The sequence below is a fragment of the Drosophila suzukii genome, chromosome 3 (genome assembly GCF_043229965.1).
Source record: "Drosophila suzukii chromosome 3, CBGP_Dsuzu_IsoJpt1.0, whole genome shotgun sequence".
In the NCBI taxonomy this organism is placed as follows: Eukaryota; Metazoa; Arthropoda; class Insecta; order Diptera; family Drosophilidae; genus Drosophila; species Drosophila suzukii.
In genome coordinates, this window is record NC_092082.1 from 89,754,786 (window position 1) to 89,775,309 (window position 20,524).

The following is a 20,524-nucleotide window of genomic DNA, read 5'->3' on the forward strand; positions in this document are numbered from 1 at the left end:
CAGTCCAGTCCTAGAGAGCTCATAAATAAACCAAGCTGGAGAAAGGAGGTGGGGGTACAATTGCATGGGGAAAAGTGAAAGCAGCAGAAGGAGGAGTGCCAGCCATCGAGCTTAACTGAGCTGTATTTTTAGAAGAGAAATTAATTTCGTATCGGATTTTTCGATTTTCAATTAAAGCCAATGGAGGAGCTGGCTGGAGCTGGTTTATCAGCATCAGTCTGCCGGAGGAGCTAGCTCAGCAGTCCAGCTAATAGGAATTTATTGAGCCATGAAAGTGTTGAGAATGTGTGTGTTTCTACCCGAACCCGAACCCAGTGTGATATGTGTGTGCATTTTAGCCCTGTGCCAGCGCATTAAAAGCCAATAAGCCATTGAATTATTCAGACCATGCGAGCAGTGTTAGTGGGTAAGAGATTTTCGTATATGTACTTGGGTGACATCAACGATAAGGCGCTGATAGGGGATACAAAAAAGCACTCCTTATCGCGGGGCAATTACGACCACTCTGCGATAAGATTGGAACAAAGCGAACAGAACAAGATATGGGGGACATTAAAAAGGGGCAGCCAGTCGAGAGCCAAATCAGTGTAGGGCCAGGTGCCAAAGCGGCAGGTTGCTAACCAGTCTGCTCCACTTGGCCCATTAAAGTCATGGCCCAATTAGATAAAAACGCTAAGTAAGTCAAGGTCACTGAATACGGGGCTATCATTGCTCCCCCATTCAAACAATCGTTTTTTCGACTTCGGGAGGGGGTATTTGGACAAGACAAAATGAAAAGAGCCCACGAAACGCAAATAAGAATAATATGCAATGTTTATTTGCCTTAAGGTATGCAATTAAAAATGTTCAGCTTGCTTCTTTGTCTTGATAAAATAAATTAGCATTAAAATCAACTTAGCAGCGCTACGGCGAAATTAACTTTATAAATTGTAAAATTGTGTTTTCTGTCTGTTTTTCTGTTATTTCGTTTATACTCGGGTATTTTTCTTCGTTATACTACTTATTTATTCGTTGGTTTTTCGTGTTTTTCTGTTTGGATTTTTTATTATTTTTTTTGTTTAGCAAAATAATAAAAAACGGGGCGGCGTCGGCGGCAGCAGCCACAGTAGTAGCAAAAATTAATGGCCCAGTGGGCGTGGTAACTGCAGGTGGGCGACCATAAGCAGCCAACTGTTTCAATCAACGTCAAATTAAACTTGGCCCGAGACTGAGGGAGCTGGCAGGTGAAACCGGTGAACCAGTTGAACCCGGTGACAGGAGGAGCACGACCAGGTGGAGGAGGTGGTGCCCATTAAACTTCCACCGCTTGCTGCTCAATTTCAACTGCAATTTTGTGGGAAAAGTGGCTGTAAGGGGGGAACCTCCAGCCTGGGTGTCTCGAAAGTCAACAAAAAGTTGCATCTAATTAGCAGGAAAGGTGTGCTGCAAGTTCACCAGAGCTCGGCGCAGCAGACACGACCCACAAATCAATCAATTTAAATTGCGGGCGAGTGAAATGAAAATATTGAAAATTGCAGTCGATAGATAGAGAGAACGAGAAAAAGGCAAGGGGCTGGGCCATTTAATTGATGGCAAAAAGGTGTTAGAATTTAATTAAAATGTATGAGCAATGACACGGGATGGGAGAGGGGGAAAAGAGGGGGGCCAGGTGGAAACAGGAAGGTTCTGCGGTCAGCTTAGGAGCAATTAAAACCATCGTCATCGCTGAACACACCAACAACCGAAGGCAAGTGCTTGTGGCTGGTATGGCGGTCTACCTTGGGTGGATCGATTTTAAACAAGAATAAATCTAGAATCGTACCTTGCGGTAGGAAATGCCTGGGTATTTTGGAAAAATATTGAGGGTATACGATTTTCCTATCAAATTTGTACTGAACTAGCTGAATTTAAGGATTTCTGCAGAGTTATAAGCCTCTGAGAAAAATATATTGTACTGCTGTACTTGTTATATTATAATTTAAGCATTATAAAAAACTTTAAAAATATTGTAGAAATAAATATTGTACTGTAGTTAAGTGTGGAAAACGATTTTTCAATATATTTATTTTTGGTTTTCTCTCAAAAACTTAAAAAGATTTTGTACTGGATTTGTTTGAAAACGTATTCTGGGAATGGTTAAATATTTTCAATCCAATCTGATTCGGTGGGTTTCAAAAGAAGTTCTTTAATTACTATTTTTTATCCATTGTAACTATTTTTTAAATTATCAGTATGTTATTGTAACTTTTCGAAATAACAAACTTGGTTGATTCTTTGGGAATACTTTGGCCAACAGTTAAGGTTTATTCTTAGTATCGATTCCAACCCAAAGTTGAACTAAACAGAGGAACCCTATCGAGGACCTACACAGTTGTCTCCTTGCCAGTGGGCGTGGTGGGCGTTCTGGGAGTGGCGGGATGATGCCACGCCCCCTCCAACTGGGGCTGCGACTGGGAGCGCAGCTTAAAACTGGCCATGCCCCTGAGACCATGTGGTTTTTGGGCCACCGGCGGAGGGGCGGGAGCGGTACGCAACTTGGTGGGCTTCAGGGGACGCTTGGGTGGAAGGGGCGGAGGAGTGGGCGACTTGGAAGCTCGACAGGATACCGAAGTGTCACTACTGCGCCGCGAGTCAAAGAACGAGGTATTGCTGTAGATGGCCTCCTCCTCGATGGTGGAGTAGATCTCCTCGGCTGTCTCGTAATAGCTGGAGGGGACTCCACCTACTCCGCCTCCCAAGGACGAACCCTTGGTTAGCAGGAGCGAGGAGCTGGAGGAGCCAATGGAGAAGGAACTGGTGCTGTGGGCCAGCGAGGAATTCGAGGTGCCGACGCGCGCCGTGGTCATGTTTTGGTAATTGCTATTTGAGTCGGGGTTGACCACGATTTCCGAGAAGGTCGGGAACTTCATGGCGGCATACGAGGGCGTGGGCGAGGTCACCGTGACGGGCGGAGGAGGCGGTGGCCCCCGCCGGGGTGGGCCACCCAACACAGCCGATTCACTCACCGATAACTGCGGAGATTGCAGGTAGAGCAGGGCCGGCGAGCCTGATTTGTTGGCCACCACCTGGTCGCCGGGCGGCAGGAGGACCAGGTTGAAAAGGGGAGAGGCAGAGGGGGCGGGGCTAGGGTTGGGCTTGGGGTCAGAGGTCGCCGAGGGAGAGGCGGGCTTGAGGGTGAGCGTGTTGGGCTGCTGCGGTTGCGGCAAACTGGCATACTGCACCGGCAGTATTTGGGCGGTGGGAAAGATCTGGTTGGGCGACCCGGCGACCAGCAGCTGTCGTTGCGGCGAGTCCATCAAGCGGTTAGTGGCGCCACCAGTTGCAGTAGCAGCATTGGAAGAACAAGATGAAGACGTGGATGCGTTAGCGGTTAGTGGTGGCGGAAACTGTGGAAACTGCGGCGGCTCATGCAAATGACGTGTGTGTTGTTGGTGGGCAGGCGGTGTGGGCGGTGGTGGCAATGGCAGGCTGTCAATGTCGGTGTCGAAACTGGGATCTAGGAAGGGATTCGTTACCGAATATCCACCACCGGTGATGGGAACCGGAGGAGCTGGCTCATAGGGTGCTCGCAGCTGATTCCTCAGCTCGTTTTCGCGCAGCAAATACTCGCGGTGCTCCTGCGGCGACACCAGGATATTGTCCGGTGAGTTCTCGTGCAGGAACTCGTGGGGGCGGAACTGCGAGGGCGAGGTCGGTGGTAGGGCCTCCATGTAGATGGATTCCTCCACATCCCGTAGAGTGGGAGTACTAGGCACCTTGGTTGGCAGCGTGGCAAAGTTCACGGGCGGCGGTGGTGGCGATTCCCTCGGGCGATTCGGTTTCGTCTTGGTGGTGACCCTCACGGGCAGCTTGGCCTCCACCGGATGGATCGTATTCGTGCTGGCATCGTGCTCGAAGACCGTAAAGTCACCCTGGCCCACATCAGTGTTCTGGAAGGTCTCCAGCGCCACATTCCGCACCAGATCCGCCTTCTTCAGCTGCGGTTTTGGAGCCACTGGTGGAGGTATCTTTGGTCGAGTGCCCGTCAGGTTCTCCGTGGACTTGGAGATCACGGTGTTGGGTGTGCTGCGTCCACTGGACTGCGACTGGGATTGCTCTAGCAGATCTTCGCTAGATCTCGAAGAGCCAAAGAAGAACTGCTCGCGGGTGGAGCGTGGGGATCTTGGTGACCTGCTGACCTCCTTGGCTATCCTCGTGTACTCATCATCCTCGAGTGTGGGATACCGGAAGGGATTCTCCCGGTCCAGTTCGCCGGCGGGAGGATCTGGGGAGGTGGCCCTGGAAACACGTTGCAGCTGTGGCGACTCCACTTCACGGATTCGAGCCACTGCCGGCACAATGGGCACTGCTTTGTCCAGCGTGGAGCAGGGACTGGTGGCCCGCAGGATGCCCTTGCGAGGCAGGCGATTCCGACCCGGTCCTCGAGTATCCTGCTCCGAATCGTAGGCCCTTGTATAGCCATCTGGAGTGCGGGAGCGGGATCGCTCGTAGTCCGACTTGGAGCGCTCATCCCCGCTGAGATCGAAGCTCACGGACTTGCGATGACCTCCATACTCCGGGGTGCTGCGTCCCGATCTAGAGGGTTTATAAGGTCGGCAATCGCTCTCGGAATCGCTGGTGTAGCGACCACGGCGACGATCAAAGGTATCGGAATCGGTGTCGGCATAGGAAGGAGGTGACTGCACCTCCAAGGGCGGAGAGCTCTCCGTGTCCTCCTCCTCGTCCTCCTCCAGGATGGCATTTATGTCGTCCAGACTATGGGAACCAGCATGGTCTTCGTCTTCCTCCTCCTCTTCTTCCTCCTCCTCATCATCGTCATCCTCGTCATCTATGATGTACACGGGCTCCGCCTTCTTGGGCTTCGATGGGGTGGCTCGGTTCTCCTCCTGCGACTCCAGCATCTGCTGGTAGGAGTAACGTGCTCCGGGGGCCAGGCGATCCGGAGTCTGGGTGCCTCGTTGCTATTGAAGTTTAAATCATTGTGTGGATAGCTCATTTAGTTCGGTATAGATTCGTTTTAGTTTGGTTTTTGGTTTTGTTTGTGGTATTTATTCGGGTGCAACGTCATCGCACACAAGCTTCAAACACAAATTGCAGAGTGCAGCGTTAATGGTGAATGGGTGTTTTATGGGTGATGGAGTATTCTTTTTGTGAAACATTGGGTGATTTTTTGTTTTTTGTTTGATGATGCTGTAATAGTGGCACAAACGACACACACACAAAAGTTGTACTGTTTTGTTTTTGGGGTGCAACCTCCTTTGCAACCTGCTTCCATTAGCCAATTACCAGTGATTTTTCTGCTTGATGATGAGGTGAGCGACTGGGACGACGACGACTCTTCTGGCCAATTTGCTGGATGATGATTTTGGGTTGATGAACTCGGCACACGAAGGCGATGGCGATAGCAAGTAGCAGCGATACGAAAACACAGAACAGGTATAGATAGCAGAAATACGGAGACAAAGACGAGTCACATGGCAAAAAAAAAAGTAAAATAACGAAATCAAACGAAAACTTTCCTGAATAAAACTTCTTAACCGAAAAACTAGGAAACTTCCTAGAATCCAATACCCAAAAACCGAAATGCAATTAAAAGTTTTACCCATTTTTGGCGGTTTTTTTACGACAAATACATTAAGATTTATTGACATCAAAAATGCACACTTCGAATTCCATTTAGCTATCTTTAAGTTTAACTATCATTAGGTAACAACGAAAGTGGGCAAACTCGAACCTAATCGATCAAAATGCGGTGTGAACATTCGGTTTTCTAACTTTGTGGTAACAGTTTGGTAGATACTTTAACAAAATATCCCTACAGTAGGTATAGCTTGGCTCTTTCAAAAGGTTCGGTATAACAGGATGCTTTAGTTTTCTAGTTCGTCGGAAATTTTCTCAGCTTTTCTCGAGTATTATTCAGTTGCATAATTGGACCTTTTGTGTGTGCTTGCCACACATTGTTACACATTTAGTAATATATATATATATATCTGTGTGTTATGTAGTAAACAGTTTTGGTTTCACATAGTATAAACATCGAAAGACTATATGTATAGGTGGAGTACTTTATGCCGCAAAATGGCGGCAGTTTTAGAGAGCTCTCCACGTTCATAAATACATTTACACATTTTCGGTAGTGAGTTCCTTTTATCTCAACAATTGTGTGTGGGTAGTGTGAGGATGCTGGAGGTTGATAAGGACACACTTTAACAATTTTCAGATGGAGAAAGACATTGAAACCATTTTCAGAGTTGAGAGCGTTCAGATTTTGATTGAATTTCGAGTGTGGGGAGGTGGAATTCGGGAGGAAAGTGCTATAAGTAGTAACTCTTGGCCCTTTGAACACGCCTCCTCAAATCCTAGACTTAGTTTCCCTTTATTTTCTATAAATTGCAGCTCGTTTCAAGCTGTTGCCTCCTGTCCGTTTACTTTTTTGGTTACTAGCATTTGTATTCTGTCAGTTTAAACTAAATATTCAGTCTTATGGTGATAAACATCCGCTTGTTAAGCAATGCGCTGCTCAGCAGTAAGCTGCAATGAAATCGAAATCGAAGGCGGGAGGCAAACAATACGGCAAACACAACCAAGGGAACAGATTGAGGAAAACAATAAGGAAAAGTTATAAATAAAGGGGGAAAATCAACAACAAATCGTTGAAAAGCGGCGTACAGCGCGCACATTATTGAAGGGAAAATTCAGGAAAATGAGAGAAGAACAAGAACAAGGACGAGAAGAAGATAAGAGAGACGTTTTAATGGAAATTTTCTTTCTGCAGTTTTTGAATTATTTACATTTACATTTATTATACGTGCGCCATCTATATAGTAAGAATATATGTTGGTATATATGCTCCTTTTTTATTCCCTACTACAGCTTTCAATGCAAATTCAAAGGGGGCATGCTTTAAAGCCAACAACAAACAATAATAACAATGCCGCCTACGCAGAGGTAACAACAACGGCAACAGTAAAGACACAAACTGAAATGAATATAATATGAAAGTAGCATAAACAACAACAACAATGATCACAGTGAACCTGGCTAACAAAAAAAAAGGACCTCCTTGGAAAGCCAGGAGCAACAAACAGCAGCCAATATGCTAATAAATAATAAATTGTCTGCTGCCATATCAATAAATGTGCCACTCCACTCCCACTCATCCAGGCCCCAAGGAGCAAAGGAGCAGCTCGGAGGAGCAACATCCAATCCACATGCAGAACACATAACTCATACGCCCCCTGGTATACGCGGCCCACAAAGATAGGCTATGATTTTTTATTCACTTTTAATTCAAACTGCAACGGAAAAGCGCTTTAAAACAAACATCAGTATGCGCAACAAAAGAACAACACACTCGAACTGGGAAAATGGAAATGGATATCGATGCTGCCAGTGTGTTTACATGAGAGAATGAAAGTGTTTGCCATGATTATTTTGGTTTTAGTTACAGTCAGTAGGTTTAATGGTCTGATGCTATCATGCTGTTACCTGTGAATTCAGTTGAAAACATAGCTTTTACTTTTAATGTTTTTTCTATCTTTTTCAACTGGCCTCACATGCCAAATTTATCACAACAGTTCGGTGACCTCTGTGGTTTTGTGGAGATGGTTTAGATGGTAGTATGGTGTTTTTGGGTATGTCATCTTTTTTCTTTTTATACTATATATATTTAAAATTTTCGACACACACACTTAGACGCACACAATGTCAGTGACAGGACAAAGGCATTAGTGAAGTTACACAAACACATAACAAGCGGAATACGAAACAAAAATCAAGTTAAGAGATTGGTGGGGTTTAGAGTTTTTTGTTTTTGGGGCGACTGTCTGTTCGTGTTAGCTGTTACATGGGTGTAGCTGTATCTGTATATATGTATCTGTGTCTGTTTTTGGATCTGGGAAACCAACTCTTACACAGACAGGCATTATACATTTTAAACAAACGAAAAGTACACGCACAGGTATTGAAAGACGCACACACAGACAGACATTAAAGCCAAGACAAGAGACGTGCATATCCCAACCTGAGGTGGGTACATACCTGTAGTTGCGACTGCTCCTCGCCATCTCTGCCCTCAGAGGTCGTTTGCGTCTGTGTCTGCACGGTGGCGGCAGGCAGCACTGGCCCCGAACCTGGCGAGGATGCAGGAGCAGTAGCAGGAGCAGAGTTCGCTGACTCAGCAGATCCGGCGATGGGCAGAGGTGCCGCCGGCGTTGTGGGGGTGCTGGGATTCGTGTCGAGCGTGTGCTTCGATATGACAACCGTCGTCGTCTTCTGTATCTTGTCCTGCTCGTGGTGCTCCGACGGCGACTTTGGTGGCACGGTGGTGAAGGCGTCAGCCGCGCGCACAATTTCCAGCACCTAATTTGCAAGCAAGACAATGAAGAGGCATAAGTTTCACTCCCCAGGCCAGTCCAGTTCAGTCCAGTTACCTTCTCCTGGGTGCTCTTCTCCTGACCCAAAGGCGCCAGCTGCGTCTGCTGTTGTTGCTGTTGATGGGCCTGTTGTTCTGCGTGAATGAGCGCCACGGTCTGGGTGGCTGGCGTGTCCTGGGCCGGTAAATCAACAGATGCCACTGGAGCAGCAGCAGGAGCAGGAGTGGGTGTGGCAGTCACAGCAGCGGGAGTGGGCGATGTGGTGCCATGCACCATGGCGGCAGCGGCGGCCAGGATCGTTTGGCCAGTTGGCTGGGCATCTGGCTTCTGCGAGGCAAAGACGTCAAAGTCCTAAGGAGAAACAAAAGGAACATTTAAGGTCCATTCTGCTCCTTAAATTCCGCACAACCCACCTGTCGCAGTCGCTCATCCTCCTCGTGGTCCAGACTGGATACACTCTGACTCTGGCTCAGTTCCGAGCCCGTTTCGGAGGCACGAGATCCTAGGGGGAAAACCAATTTAAGCAAGCCTCAACTGGGGCGTTAAGCTCACGATTACGTACCTTGGCGACTGCCACCGCTGCAGGATGCAGACGAGTTGAAGCCAGTGCTCATGCCGCCGGCCTGGCCAATGGAATGAATTAAATTGGACTTGTCGTAGCCCTTGCAAACGACCAATTGAATCTCGTTGCCGGCGTTGCGCAGCACATTGACCGCATCCTGGTGCGAGGCGCCCAGCAGCGAGTGTCCATTAACCTCCAGCAGACGCATGCCCACCTGGAATGGAATCGGAGGAGGTGGAGCCAAAGTTTCAATCGAGTTTTCCCCAGACAACAAAGGTGGTCTCCGCCCAAGACAGCAACACTACGTTACCTTAAGCCTTCCGTCCCGTCTGGCCGCTCCGACCGAGTTAATTTTGGACACGAAGACACCCTCGTCGGAGGGATCGGCAGGATTACCGCGCTGTCCATTCAGCCCACCCTTGATGTGCATGCCCAGACGTTCGCCCTCAGCCTTGCTGAGCAGCACTTCCTGTGATTCACAAAGTTAGAGAGATGGAAATTAGCAGGGATTCGGATTAAAAGCTGGCAAATAACAATTGGAAAAACAAAGCATAAAACCAGGAGAAAGCATTTCGACTAATTACTAATACAGCGGGGTGCCACAGAAGTTATAAGGGATTTAAAATCACCTTTAAATGTAATTCAAGGTGTCTAAAAGTATGCAACAAAAATTAAACCTAAGAAAATCCCTTTTAAAAGTAATTTAAATTATCTGAAATATGCAATGTCACTTTGTGTCAAAAAGTATGCAACAAAATATTTTAAACTCAAAAGTACAATTAACTGCATACTTTTAGACACCTAAAACCATATTTAAAAGTGATTTGAAATTCCTGGTGATTTTCTGTAACACCCCCTTTATTTCCTCTCAAAAGTCAAGACGAGGAGCTTACCTCTGTTTTTACATAAACTACTTCTATGCTCTGTGCGTATTGAATTTGTGAGCAGTGGCAGAGTATACAAAAATCGATTATAGAGGAGTGGAAAGTAGATACAAAGCGTATATACATATTTACAGTACAGAAAGCAGCCTAGAGTGGATTTCTAAGGACTTGAGAGGCCCCTCAAACTCACCTGGAATCCTGGCGGCAGTGGATCGTGCTGGATGGTCAGCTTGATATCATCACCTGGCTTCAGCAGCTCCAGAACGGCATCCTGATGTGTGGCCTTGGAAACATCCGCCTCGTTGACTTTCAATATGCGATCTCCCATGCGCAGCTTGCCGCACTTGGAGGCAATCCCGCCGGGCACAATCTGTTGGATTCAGAGTAGAATAGAGAAGAGTAGAGAAACCCCAAGGGCAATTGTTATATGAATGGCCGAAAAAACTTGAAACTTTCGAGTTGCCAGCAGCTGGCTTAGTTGGCTGCTTATAATGAAGCCATCGTCCGAGCCACTGGATTCTGAACAATTGTGCAGAAGCAGCAGCAGCAGCCTGAGCTCATTTGCATTCGCCAGTTGCGGCCACTCGAGTGTTTTAATTCGAAAAGTTTTCACCCAACTGCTGTGGAAGGTAATTGTTAGTTAATATACCCGTGCCCCCAACTTACGTGCGATATGAAAATTCCAGGCTCTCGAGTGCCAAAGGGCACACAGGAATGATCCGTTCCGCCGATGATGCTGAATCCCAGGGAGCCCTGGTTCTTGGGCAGCACAACCTCCTACAGAAATAACAAAATAAGGTGTTAGCACATCACAATATTAATTCACAATGTAATGGGCCTAGGGCTAAGAATCCTACAGAGACTGCCGTGTATTTGGTGATCCATGGATGAAGAGTGCTTCAATGGGGGTGCAAAATTGTTGGTGATATTTACATTTAAATTTACATAAATAACATGGGAGTATTCACCCTTTTTTGAGACATAAAACCAAGACAAGCCAAACACCAAGTAACAAAGTCATGCAATTAAGTCAGGGCATTCATTAAACATCAAATCCGAGTACCGAGCGTGATTCACATTCAATAAATAATGAATTACTCTTGTGCTTTTCTTATGAATAACTTAATTTTAGATTAAACAACGTGCAACGAGGAGAGAGTGGGTGGCCCACGCACTTTCGCACAGATTTAAGCAAAAGCTTTTGTGGCTCCTTCTGCGGTTGAGGTGCTCCAGATCTCAAGTGCTGGCATATTGAAACATCAAAGCATAATATTTCTGTTCTATATTCATTGCCGGAAAACCCGAGAAACTATCTCCTGAGACTCCTGACACTCGCACAGACAAATCCACAAATGCTCATTCGTGTCAAGATGCCAAATAAACACATGTACCTGGCTAACTGCTACTAACTTTTGCCAATTACCTCGATGAAATTGAATTCTTTCGAGTTCGAAGTCATTGGATAACTATCTCAAAAACAAAGGAGTTGGGGAAAACTAAATTAAAAACAATTAAATATTTTATATAACATTGCCCCGGAGAGTGTTTACACTCACAATCAGACACACGGATGGAGATTTAAAGATTGCCAGGCCAAACAGAGAAGTATTTACACACAAAATAAACGCAACTGTGTGTCGTCATTTAGAGTATCTAAATCTTTTTTCGGCATGCCCCACTTTATTATTTAAGAAGGTTTGCATGTTGCATACTCTGCCACTGGTTTACTTATTTATGCCGCAAGTGGCAAGTGACAAAGCTTGCCACATGCACAGAGTTTCGGAGATTTCTTGCCGGGATTTGCATCACGTCGGCAATGACACTCGAGTGGCTCTGTGGAAAGTGAGTGGGTAAACCGTTCTGTTGTTCAAAATGAAGGCGCTTTGCTCGTCGCTTCAATAGATTCAGTTACTACACTAAATATTCAAGTGGGAGCACTTGGTAGCCACCAGAAAAAATCCCAATAACCCTTTAAAAAGATATTATGACAGTCTCAAGTTATTTGCAAAAGAAACATAAACCAGGATTTTATTTAGAAAATTAGGCAAGTATATTTGTCCAGTGTTAGTAGAGAGAAAGTTAGCTTAGTATAGAAAGGAAAATCATGTCTTATGCTTTCACTAAATGAATTAATTCAACAGTTTCCAGCTTCCGTTGCCATAACCAACTTAATCCAATTCCAATTCAAAGCTGCTACTCAATTAGTCGGAGCAATCACAACTCTTGTAAATGTGCATGTTTTGCATAATGCTGGGCATGAAAACATATGTGAACTCGGCGCCTCCAAGGCAGACCCACATAAAACTAGGGGCCTTTGACCAATAGTTAAATCAAATCGTTTGCAAAACGCACAAATATTTATTTAGCAAATTAAAGGACGCGCGGGCGAATAGGTCAAAGTGTGCCAATATATATATAAATATAAAATTAAAAAATTTTGGTGTATTTGGTGTGGATGGTGCGTGCTAAGTGCAAATTCCATAGATACCCTATATTTTTATACACATATTTTCAGATCATCTGATGGGATAGGTTCCGGGTTTATCTTTGCTTGTGACTTTTACACAACGATTTCTTTAACTCTTGGGGCAGCGACTTTTGACTTTTGAGCTCTAGTGTATGCGGGATGTGGAGATAGTCACCTCACTGATCAGGGGTTCCGCCAACTGATTGTCGGTGATGCGGGTCATCACGGTCTCCGTGAACGTGGACTTGGTGATCGTCTCGGTGACGCGGCCCAGTTCGGTGGGTGCCGCCGGGAACATGGGCAGATCCGGCTGCGGCTTGTTCACATTCACGGTGACCGCACTCACGCCCACCTCGTTGGGCCGGGCCACATGCACCTGATGCTGACTGCCGCCGCTGAGGAAGTGTGCCGGAATCATCGCCTGAAAGTCATCGCTGGTCAGCGGTCGCAGCGAGGAGGGCTGCCCAATATTCGTGATTTTCGTGATTTAGCAAAGTATTCGGTATAATCGGTTTTAAGCAAGATTTTGGTTTTATTTTTTGGAGGGGGTGGTATGTTGATCGGAGAAAAAGAAACAGAAATATGTTTTGTAAATTTTGGTTTCACTTTGGATGAGGGGTTCTATTACTAAGCTAACGTGCCTAAGTATGATTATCATTAAATTATATACAACCCTGCAAACGCTCCCTAGTTTTTTATTTTTTTTTACTCTTTTTTTTGGATGAGTGCTTCGAAGCTGGTAGACAAATAGGTGCAAACTTAGTCTCTAATAGGTCGATATAGGTTTATAGTTCGACTATATTTATGAGCATATAGCACTGGGAGGACAAACAAGGCGCACAGGGCACATGCAAAACAAACACAAACAATTTCGTTATACATACGAGTAGATGAGCAAATATATAGTTCTAGCAGCTAGGGTTATGAGTAATTGATAATCTGGCGGAGATATGGATTAGCACATATTAGGTATCTTACGACTATTTAGTGTGTTCATGTTTATGTTTTCCGAATTTGTTTGGGACGCCAAATATCAACAACAATTTGCTTGGACGACTTGCGCTGCAGTTAGTTAATTTGAACAGTTTAAATTTGGTCACTTACCTTCTGAGCTGATTGAGAAAAAGTGTGAGATACTGCAGCGCAAGATAATACATTTTTTGGGGTTTTGTTCTTAAACCTAACGACTGAACATGATTGTAACAAACAAAAAAGTAACGTAACGAGCTTATGGGCAACATTAAAATGACGTGCAACTGGCTAAACAGAAAGACTAGACTAGTGAATACCAACTACTGAGATCCGAATGTGCCTTACCTGAGCCTCGCCAGAATCGCCGCTGGTGGTGGAGGCCGCTCCAAGGTCTCCGTCGCCCAAGGGAATCGAGTTGGTGCGCCGGGGAGCCGGAACTGGTTGCCCCGTGGCACTGTCTATCGTGGCACCAACCGAAGAGGCAGCAACCGAAGGGGCAGCCGAAGCCGCAGCAGCTGTTGCAAATCCATTGGTTTTGCTGCTGGGCAGCGTGTTATTATTGTTGCTTATGCTAGCTGGCACGGTGGGCGTGGTAGTATAAGTGGGCGTGGTCGACGCCAGGGTGTTGTACTTGTAGGGCTGCTCCACTTCCCCCACCGAGCGACTGAAGTTGGCTGTTGGGTAAAGAGGTTAGAGAACCCTAAGTTATTACCTCTCTTTAAAAAATATAAATTTATTGAACGTTTTACTATAGTAAATCAATACTAGTTTTCATTTTGAATAATTTATTTCCTAACTTTGGTTTCTGAATTTAGATTTATATGTCGAACTGTTTTCACTGCTTATTGATTTTCCCATTTTTCCATTTGTTTTACAGTTCATGACATTTATGATGGATAAACTGAAAATAGAACTATGAAAGTTAACTAAAATGCCTTCCATAAAAAATAATCTTCCCATGTTAAATCGTCTTTTTTCAATTCATGACTTGAATGATTTGCTGAAAGTTAAACTAAGAATGTAAACCAAAATGCCCTTTCCATCTTCCCCCAAAAATTAGCTGGAAAATCAAGTTACAGAATTTCAACTGCGTAGGATACCCACCTGGTCGGTTGGCCAGATATCCGGAGGGGCTCAGCGAGTTGAGCACGGCCGGACTGCGTGGACTCGTGGGCGGTTCCAGAGGACCTCGATACTCGCGCTGCAGTACTAAACGCACAAATCGCTGCGGTTCCGTCAAACAGGCGACGGCCGCGTCATGATGCGCCTCCGTCATATCGTTGCCGTTAATCTGTGTACAGGGAAATGCCATTAGCTGGGGTCAGAGATTGCAACCTCTGGCTGCCGAAGGACTCCCACTCACCGCCATCACACGGTCGCCCACCATAATTTTGCCATCGCGGTGCGCCAGGCCGCCCTCCGTGAGGCGCGATATGAAAATGCCATCGCAGTCGTCCTTGAAGGGCGGCGAACCCTTGCCGCCCGCAATGCTGAATCCCAGTCCCTGACCAATCTGATCGCGGATGAGCGTCGTGTGCAGCTGGATGTAGCTTAGCGGCGCCTCCTGAAAAAGCCACAAATCGAAAGCAAAACCAGAAATCAATCACAAATAGTGAAGGGAGTTGGAGGGATTTCAAGGATTACACACCCTGCCATTCAGTAGCAATCCATTGGGGGCGACAGTAGGCGCGGCAGTGGGTGTGGGTGTGGCAAACACATTGCCAGAATAGCTGTGTGCTGGGGCCACCTGCTGAATGGGCTGTTGTATCTGCTGGAGCTGCTGCTGCTGCTGCTGCTGCTGGGGCACCACTTCAATGGCTGCCGGGATGTAACGCTCGTGGCTGACAGAAGCAGCCGGAGGAGCCCCCGCAACCAGTGGTCGCGTTTCCACCGACACTTGCGACACACTGCCATCCTCGCTGAACACGGGGTGTCCAATCAGGCGAGTCACCTCCCGTTGCACCACCAGAACCAGGACGGCACCGCAGGCCTTTAGTACCTGCACCGCCTGGTAGTGATCCGCATCCACCACCACGATGCCATTGACCTTGATCACCTTGTCGCCCACTCTGAGGCCGGCCAGATCGGCGGGTCCCGCCTCGGTAACCCGGGATATGAAGATGCCATCGTCGTCGCCCTTGAAGGGCGTGGAACCCTTGCCACCGGCAATGCTCAAGCCCAGTCCGGCTGCAGTGCGTTCGATGTGGATTTCGTACTGCTCCAAGCGCAGCTCCGTGACGCCATCCAGATTGTCTGGAAAAATAGGGGATATACTGATTAAATATCTGTTTATAAAGGGGGATGTTATAGTATAGTTCCGAAACTGTTACCATAATGCTGTCTCTGCCTCTCGTAATCCCGATCCACTGGATCATAGCTGGTCACTATCCTCACCCTTTTGCCCTTGCGCTGCAGCGAACCACTGGGACTTCGGTTGGAGGAGGCCAGGGAGCTGCGCAGGCTGCTCATCGCCGGACTATTGCGACCACTTCCCGCTCCCGAGTAGCCAAAGTTCCCATTGCTACGCTGGCCATTTCGGGGCAGGGTATTGTTGCCCTCTTTGACTTTGATTTTGACATTGAACATGGCTTGATTTGCTTTTTATCTGAGTGCACTTTTTAATATAAGCAGCCGTTAGGCATCTTGTCCAGACACCCTGTGTGTGCGGAGGAAACAACCTATTTATTTTATTTGACTGCACTTTTTAATATGCCAAGCCAACTTTTCACAAGAAGCGCTATCGATCTAAGTCTGCCGGAGGCATAGACAAAAGTCGGCACCCTATACTCGTATGCAACCATTCAAGTGCATTGAAATGGAAAACCCCATTGGAATTACACATTTATTGCCTTGATTTAATCAAATTTTAAACACCTACCCACTAAGAAAACAACTAGAATTTGCCTTAATGATATTCAAATTGAATGACCCGAAAGTTGGCCAACAGCAGCTGGTACTTGGCCATAAACAGCAGTCAATGAACCGCTGCAAAAGCCATATTTCCCCCCCTCTGGAAACAGACATTAAAGCAACGACCTTGGCAGATATACACCCCCGAAATCCCCCATCTGAGAATAGGACTTTGTATAATTATTAAATAAATAAACAGACAGTCTGCCAGAAAAGTCTCAGACGTCCCTCAGGTAAAAGAAAAGTGAAGAAAGGAGGCTGGGAACAGGTGGCCACTTTTCCCTACTCAGAAGCACATTTATTGCTTTTATTTTCCCTATTGCTGATTTGCACTCAATAAATCCGTCGGCACTTGGCCCAACAAAATGATTTTCCTTTTGGGCCAAGAGGACGGGAAACTCTCCGCTCTCGAGACAATTTCACTTTGTAATTGTATGCGAGTTTTCATGTTAATCAAGGCATAAATGAAAAGACAGAGGCACTCAGCTTTAGCCTCTCCTGTCTGCCTGTCAAGTCAACATTAATATAGCTGGATTTCAGTTCGGTTCTGTTCGGTTCAGACATTGCCATTCACTCGATGTGCCATTATTGAGTTTGGTAAGTTGAGTGGGGTATTCAGAGAACTTGTACCTCTTGCAGACCCAAAGTTGTTTGTTTGCCTGCTTACTCTTCATAATTCAACAATTTCAATGGGCTACTAAAGGTGTTGTGGCAGCAAAACATCCCATTTAAATGTTTTAAATGCCATCAACAACTCATCTCCATCGTTCTCGATTGGATGCCCTGAATTGTCGGACAAATGTGTAACCAAGAGATATTTTTATGGATATATCTGGGCCACTTGCATATGTTCAGAATAAAGCCATCTTTTCATGCTTTTCCTGGGGGGAGGGGGTGGAAGAACGGTCCAACAATAACCAGAGAAAAGGCCATAAAACAAAATAAGATTTTTCCCGGGGAGGAGGACAAATGACACGTGCTGTGTTGTGTGTTTTTATTCCGGATTTCCTGAGGACGCCGGAATGTAGGCAATCCTTGGGATGCGGGAGAAGAAATGGGGGTTTTAATACCAGCAGGAGAACCAGGAACTGCACAAGAAGGATCGCATAAAGTCATTTGTTTTCCTCATATTCCTTATCAGACTTATTTCGCCGATTGCCTGCGAACTTTTTGCGGCACCCACTTAAGCGGGCATTTAAGCATTTTACGATGACATCACGCGTGCAGCTTCAAAAGTAAGGACCTCATCATAAACATAAGCATATAAAAATTTAAATACACCGACAGACGTAAAAAACGAGAAGCTGGCCATAAGAAATGATGATTTCCCGAATGCATTAGCATTTGCACGCTGGTTATGAATCGGAATCAGTGGCGAAATCTCCAGCTATCTCCCCTCTCAGATGCCAAATTCCAAATCAATGGCATGGACAACTTCTGGAGGAGCTCTCTTTTTGTTTTGTTTTGTCATTTATATGTAAATGACCTGGTAGAATGGAGGAGGAAACTCCTCTCTGTCCCTGGGAAATTAGCCAACAGCATGGACACATGCCAAAAGGCAGAAATCATATTTCATTCGCCTGTCTCCTTTTTTTTTCTCCTCATGGCCATGACAGTCTGTGGCCAAGATGCCACACATTCGTTATGACGACAAGTGAAAAAAGAAACTTTTCCCATTCATGCAAATTCCGCTTTCCATTCTGGCTGGGCATTTGAGCCAATGACCGCATCGAATCAATCGATTTTAATTACCCCGACATTATCAATGACCAGAGATCAAGTATTCAAGTTGCCAGCTTAAAGCCCCTGATCAGCACTCTTTTATCCCTTTAGTTTCCAACTTTTTTGCGAAAAACTCTGGAGTTATGGAGAGCTGGCTGAATGATTAATTGCCGGCCAGGTTAAGCGGCGATGCCACTGACAAATTGCGAGTGTTAAGCTTTGGAAATCAACAAAAGCGACCGTGTGACGTCCGCTTAAATGTGGCGACAAAAATTAATGAACAAAGTTTTTATGCTGCCATAAAAACAGCCTGAAAAATATCCCCACACTAAGCTTCCCCCATCAAAACTGACTGCATTGAATGGCATTCGCTGTTTTTGGGTCTTTCCTATAGAGAGTGGAAAGGGGTGTACGTTCAAAACACAGCTATCTAATCAAACTTTTGGAATGCCTAAGCCAAAGTGATAAGGCAAAACAAGGGAAACAAAACGAATCCGTAGTAGTTAAACAAACTGCCGATAAGGCAGCTCTGAATCATTACGAAATTTTTGGACACATACGTAGGTCTCATTACAACGAGGGGAACTAACCCAAAAAAGCCAGTACAGCAAAGTCAAGTGGTAGTTAATGACCTTGGTCCACCTGTCGTATGCGTTATTTCCTGATATAAAAGGGGCAACCTGTGGTAGCTTTTGTTTTTGTACTGATTATAACGATACGGATGATATCATGGGCTCGAAAAATGCTTTTGATAATGAAAACCCGAGTGTGATAGTGAGTGTATTCATTTTGATTGCAATGTGTGGCCAACAATTCAGGTCGTCACACATTCCCGCATCAATGTTTGTTGACAAACCAATGTTCGCTCGGTTGGTTTGGTCTGGTTTGCCAGGACAGACAGATGCCTCTGCTCTCTAGCGACAATTACTCGAATTTTCCACATTTCCATGCTATCAACATGGCGGTGAAAATATTGGAAAATACGCAGTGGAATTCTTTGACCCGCTGCAACTGGCGTTTATTGCATTTTTGTTTGTTTTCTAGCGCGAAAAATGGCAAGATGGGGAGGTTTTCCTTGTTTTTTTTTTTTTTTAGAGGGGGGGAACTGTCACGGGTGACGGGAAGGGGGGTGGGAAAATTCTACCAGTTTAAGCGATAAACTTAGCATGCAACTGTGAAAAGCACAAGGCCCAGTTCAGGGCTGTTTGTACATTTTCAAAACTTAAACATTCGGCAAGCCGAAACCGAAATCGTGTTTGTTTGATGGCCATTGATAGAAAGAATGCCCAACTGCAAATAGTTTAAATTGCTGTTTGCACAAGAGCTGCAAGAGAACAGCAAATAATAATGCATACTTTGTTACATGGGTGATGAAAAGGGCGCACTGAACAAACAAACTGGGGAAACCGACAAACAATCATATATATAAATCCATATATATACGCAACATACTGAGGGAAAAATTCAATAAGAATCCCATGCAATCAACGATACAATACATAAATAATGAATGCCATTGCCTTGAGCTTATCAACGGTTTATTTATTGGCCAACATTGGTCGACTCGGACGACGGTGCTTTTCCGCTTTCTGTTCCAAAGAAGGTCTCTCAACAGTCTGGGCTTTAAGAACCCTGCAGGAAATGTGCAGCAAATGCAACTTATTGTTTGCCAGAAACCAAAAAACAGAAAAAAAGATGTGTATAGAAGTTCTGGTTCTGGTAGGAATGTCAAAAGGAATTGTGCAAATGTTGATTGTATTGCCGAAGCGTTTGCAATATCTAACCAGAAAAATCTGTGCAAAGGCGAAGGAAATGCCGGGAAACCGGATATGCACACAGCCGAACCGAACCGAGCACACACTTTTCCTGGCAATGCTCGTGCTATATAAACAAGACTAAATTTACTTGCAAGTAGCTCATTTTCGGGGATATGCAATGCAAATGCAAATAGGGAGGGCCACTTGGCCCGGGGCTTTCCCACTTCCCAACCTTGGATCGACTGCGAAGCTGATGTGCAGTTGAAATTCAATTATGGCCTCAGGCCATCATACTCTGGCCGAAGCGCAATGTGTGAAACTTTCCAGACGACTGAACCGATGCCTCCTCAACTAAACCTCCTCCGTCTCCGTAAAGGAATTATGACAGACAAAAATCGATAGCAACAAAAAAACACGTAAGCAGCAGCGCAGAAAACATTTCACACTCTGCTCCCGAGAAGTATTGTTTATGACTAAGTCAAGGCGTGTGTTTATCTGCCTGAGAAGCTACTGCTGCCATTGTTATTGGGCAAGATCTCGGGGGTCTTGGCCATAACTGGCTCTCTGTTTTGAATGTTAATACGAAAATAAAACCGTATAATAACAAGTGCAAATAGACGAGTGTAGCGCGTCTCTCGCGACGTTGACAAAACGCAAGCGTAACTGAAGAATGACTAAAGCGGGCGGCCAGACCCGGCCGCAAAGTCTGGCAATTGCACTCGGGGTCTCAGTCTGGGTCTCTCCACACAGCTCTCTGCCAGCTCTTCTCACTCTCAGTTTGCCCAGGTATAGCTAGCCCTATGTGTACCCCCTATATAATGAGGCGACACCAGCTCATTTCGGTTTCATTTGCACCATTTTTTATCGCTCTCTGCTTGTTTAGCCCGCTTTTGAGT

The 20,524-nt window shown here is 45.7% G+C and overlaps 1 protein-coding gene across 30 annotated transcripts in view; it reads right to left on the reverse strand.

The window, feature by feature from the left end:
- Positions 1-20,524, reverse strand: part of scrib (scribble planar cell polarity protein) — a 67,550-nt gene that overhangs the window by 14,971 nt on the left and 32,055 nt on the right. For 15 of the 30 annotated variants that reach the window (XR_011604068.1, XM_070995988.1, XM_065865699.2 and 12 more), the window contains 13 exons: positions 14,888-15,492; positions 14,603-14,803; positions 14,344-14,530; positions 13,585-13,913; positions 12,443-12,727; positions 10,467-10,577; positions 9,991-10,170; positions 9,227-9,385; positions 8,917-9,130; positions 8,768-8,856; positions 8,412-8,705; positions 8,020-8,340; positions 2,985-4,940 (listed from right to left, as the gene is read on the reverse strand). Coding sequence is in view for 29 of the 30 variants with exons in the window: in XM_070995988.1 (XP_070852089.1) it covers positions 2,985-4,940; positions 8,020-8,340; positions 8,412-8,705; positions 8,768-8,856; positions 8,917-9,130; positions 9,227-9,385; positions 9,991-10,170; positions 10,467-10,577; positions 12,443-12,727; positions 13,585-13,913; positions 14,344-14,530; positions 14,603-14,803; positions 14,888-15,492 (4,931 nt within the window). In the remaining variant the exon portion in view is untranslated. Of the gene's footprint in view, positions 1-795; positions 4,941-5,212; positions 6,511-8,019; positions 8,341-8,411; positions 8,706-8,767; positions 8,857-8,916; positions 9,131-9,226; positions 9,386-9,990; positions 10,171-10,466; positions 10,578-12,442; positions 12,728-13,584; positions 13,914-14,343; positions 14,531-14,602; positions 14,804-14,887; positions 15,493-15,569; positions 15,909-20,233; positions 20,324-20,524 lie in introns of those variants that run through there. The other 15 variants (XM_065865700.2, XM_065865698.2, XM_065865679.2 and 12 more) reach the window with 10 other exon arrangements.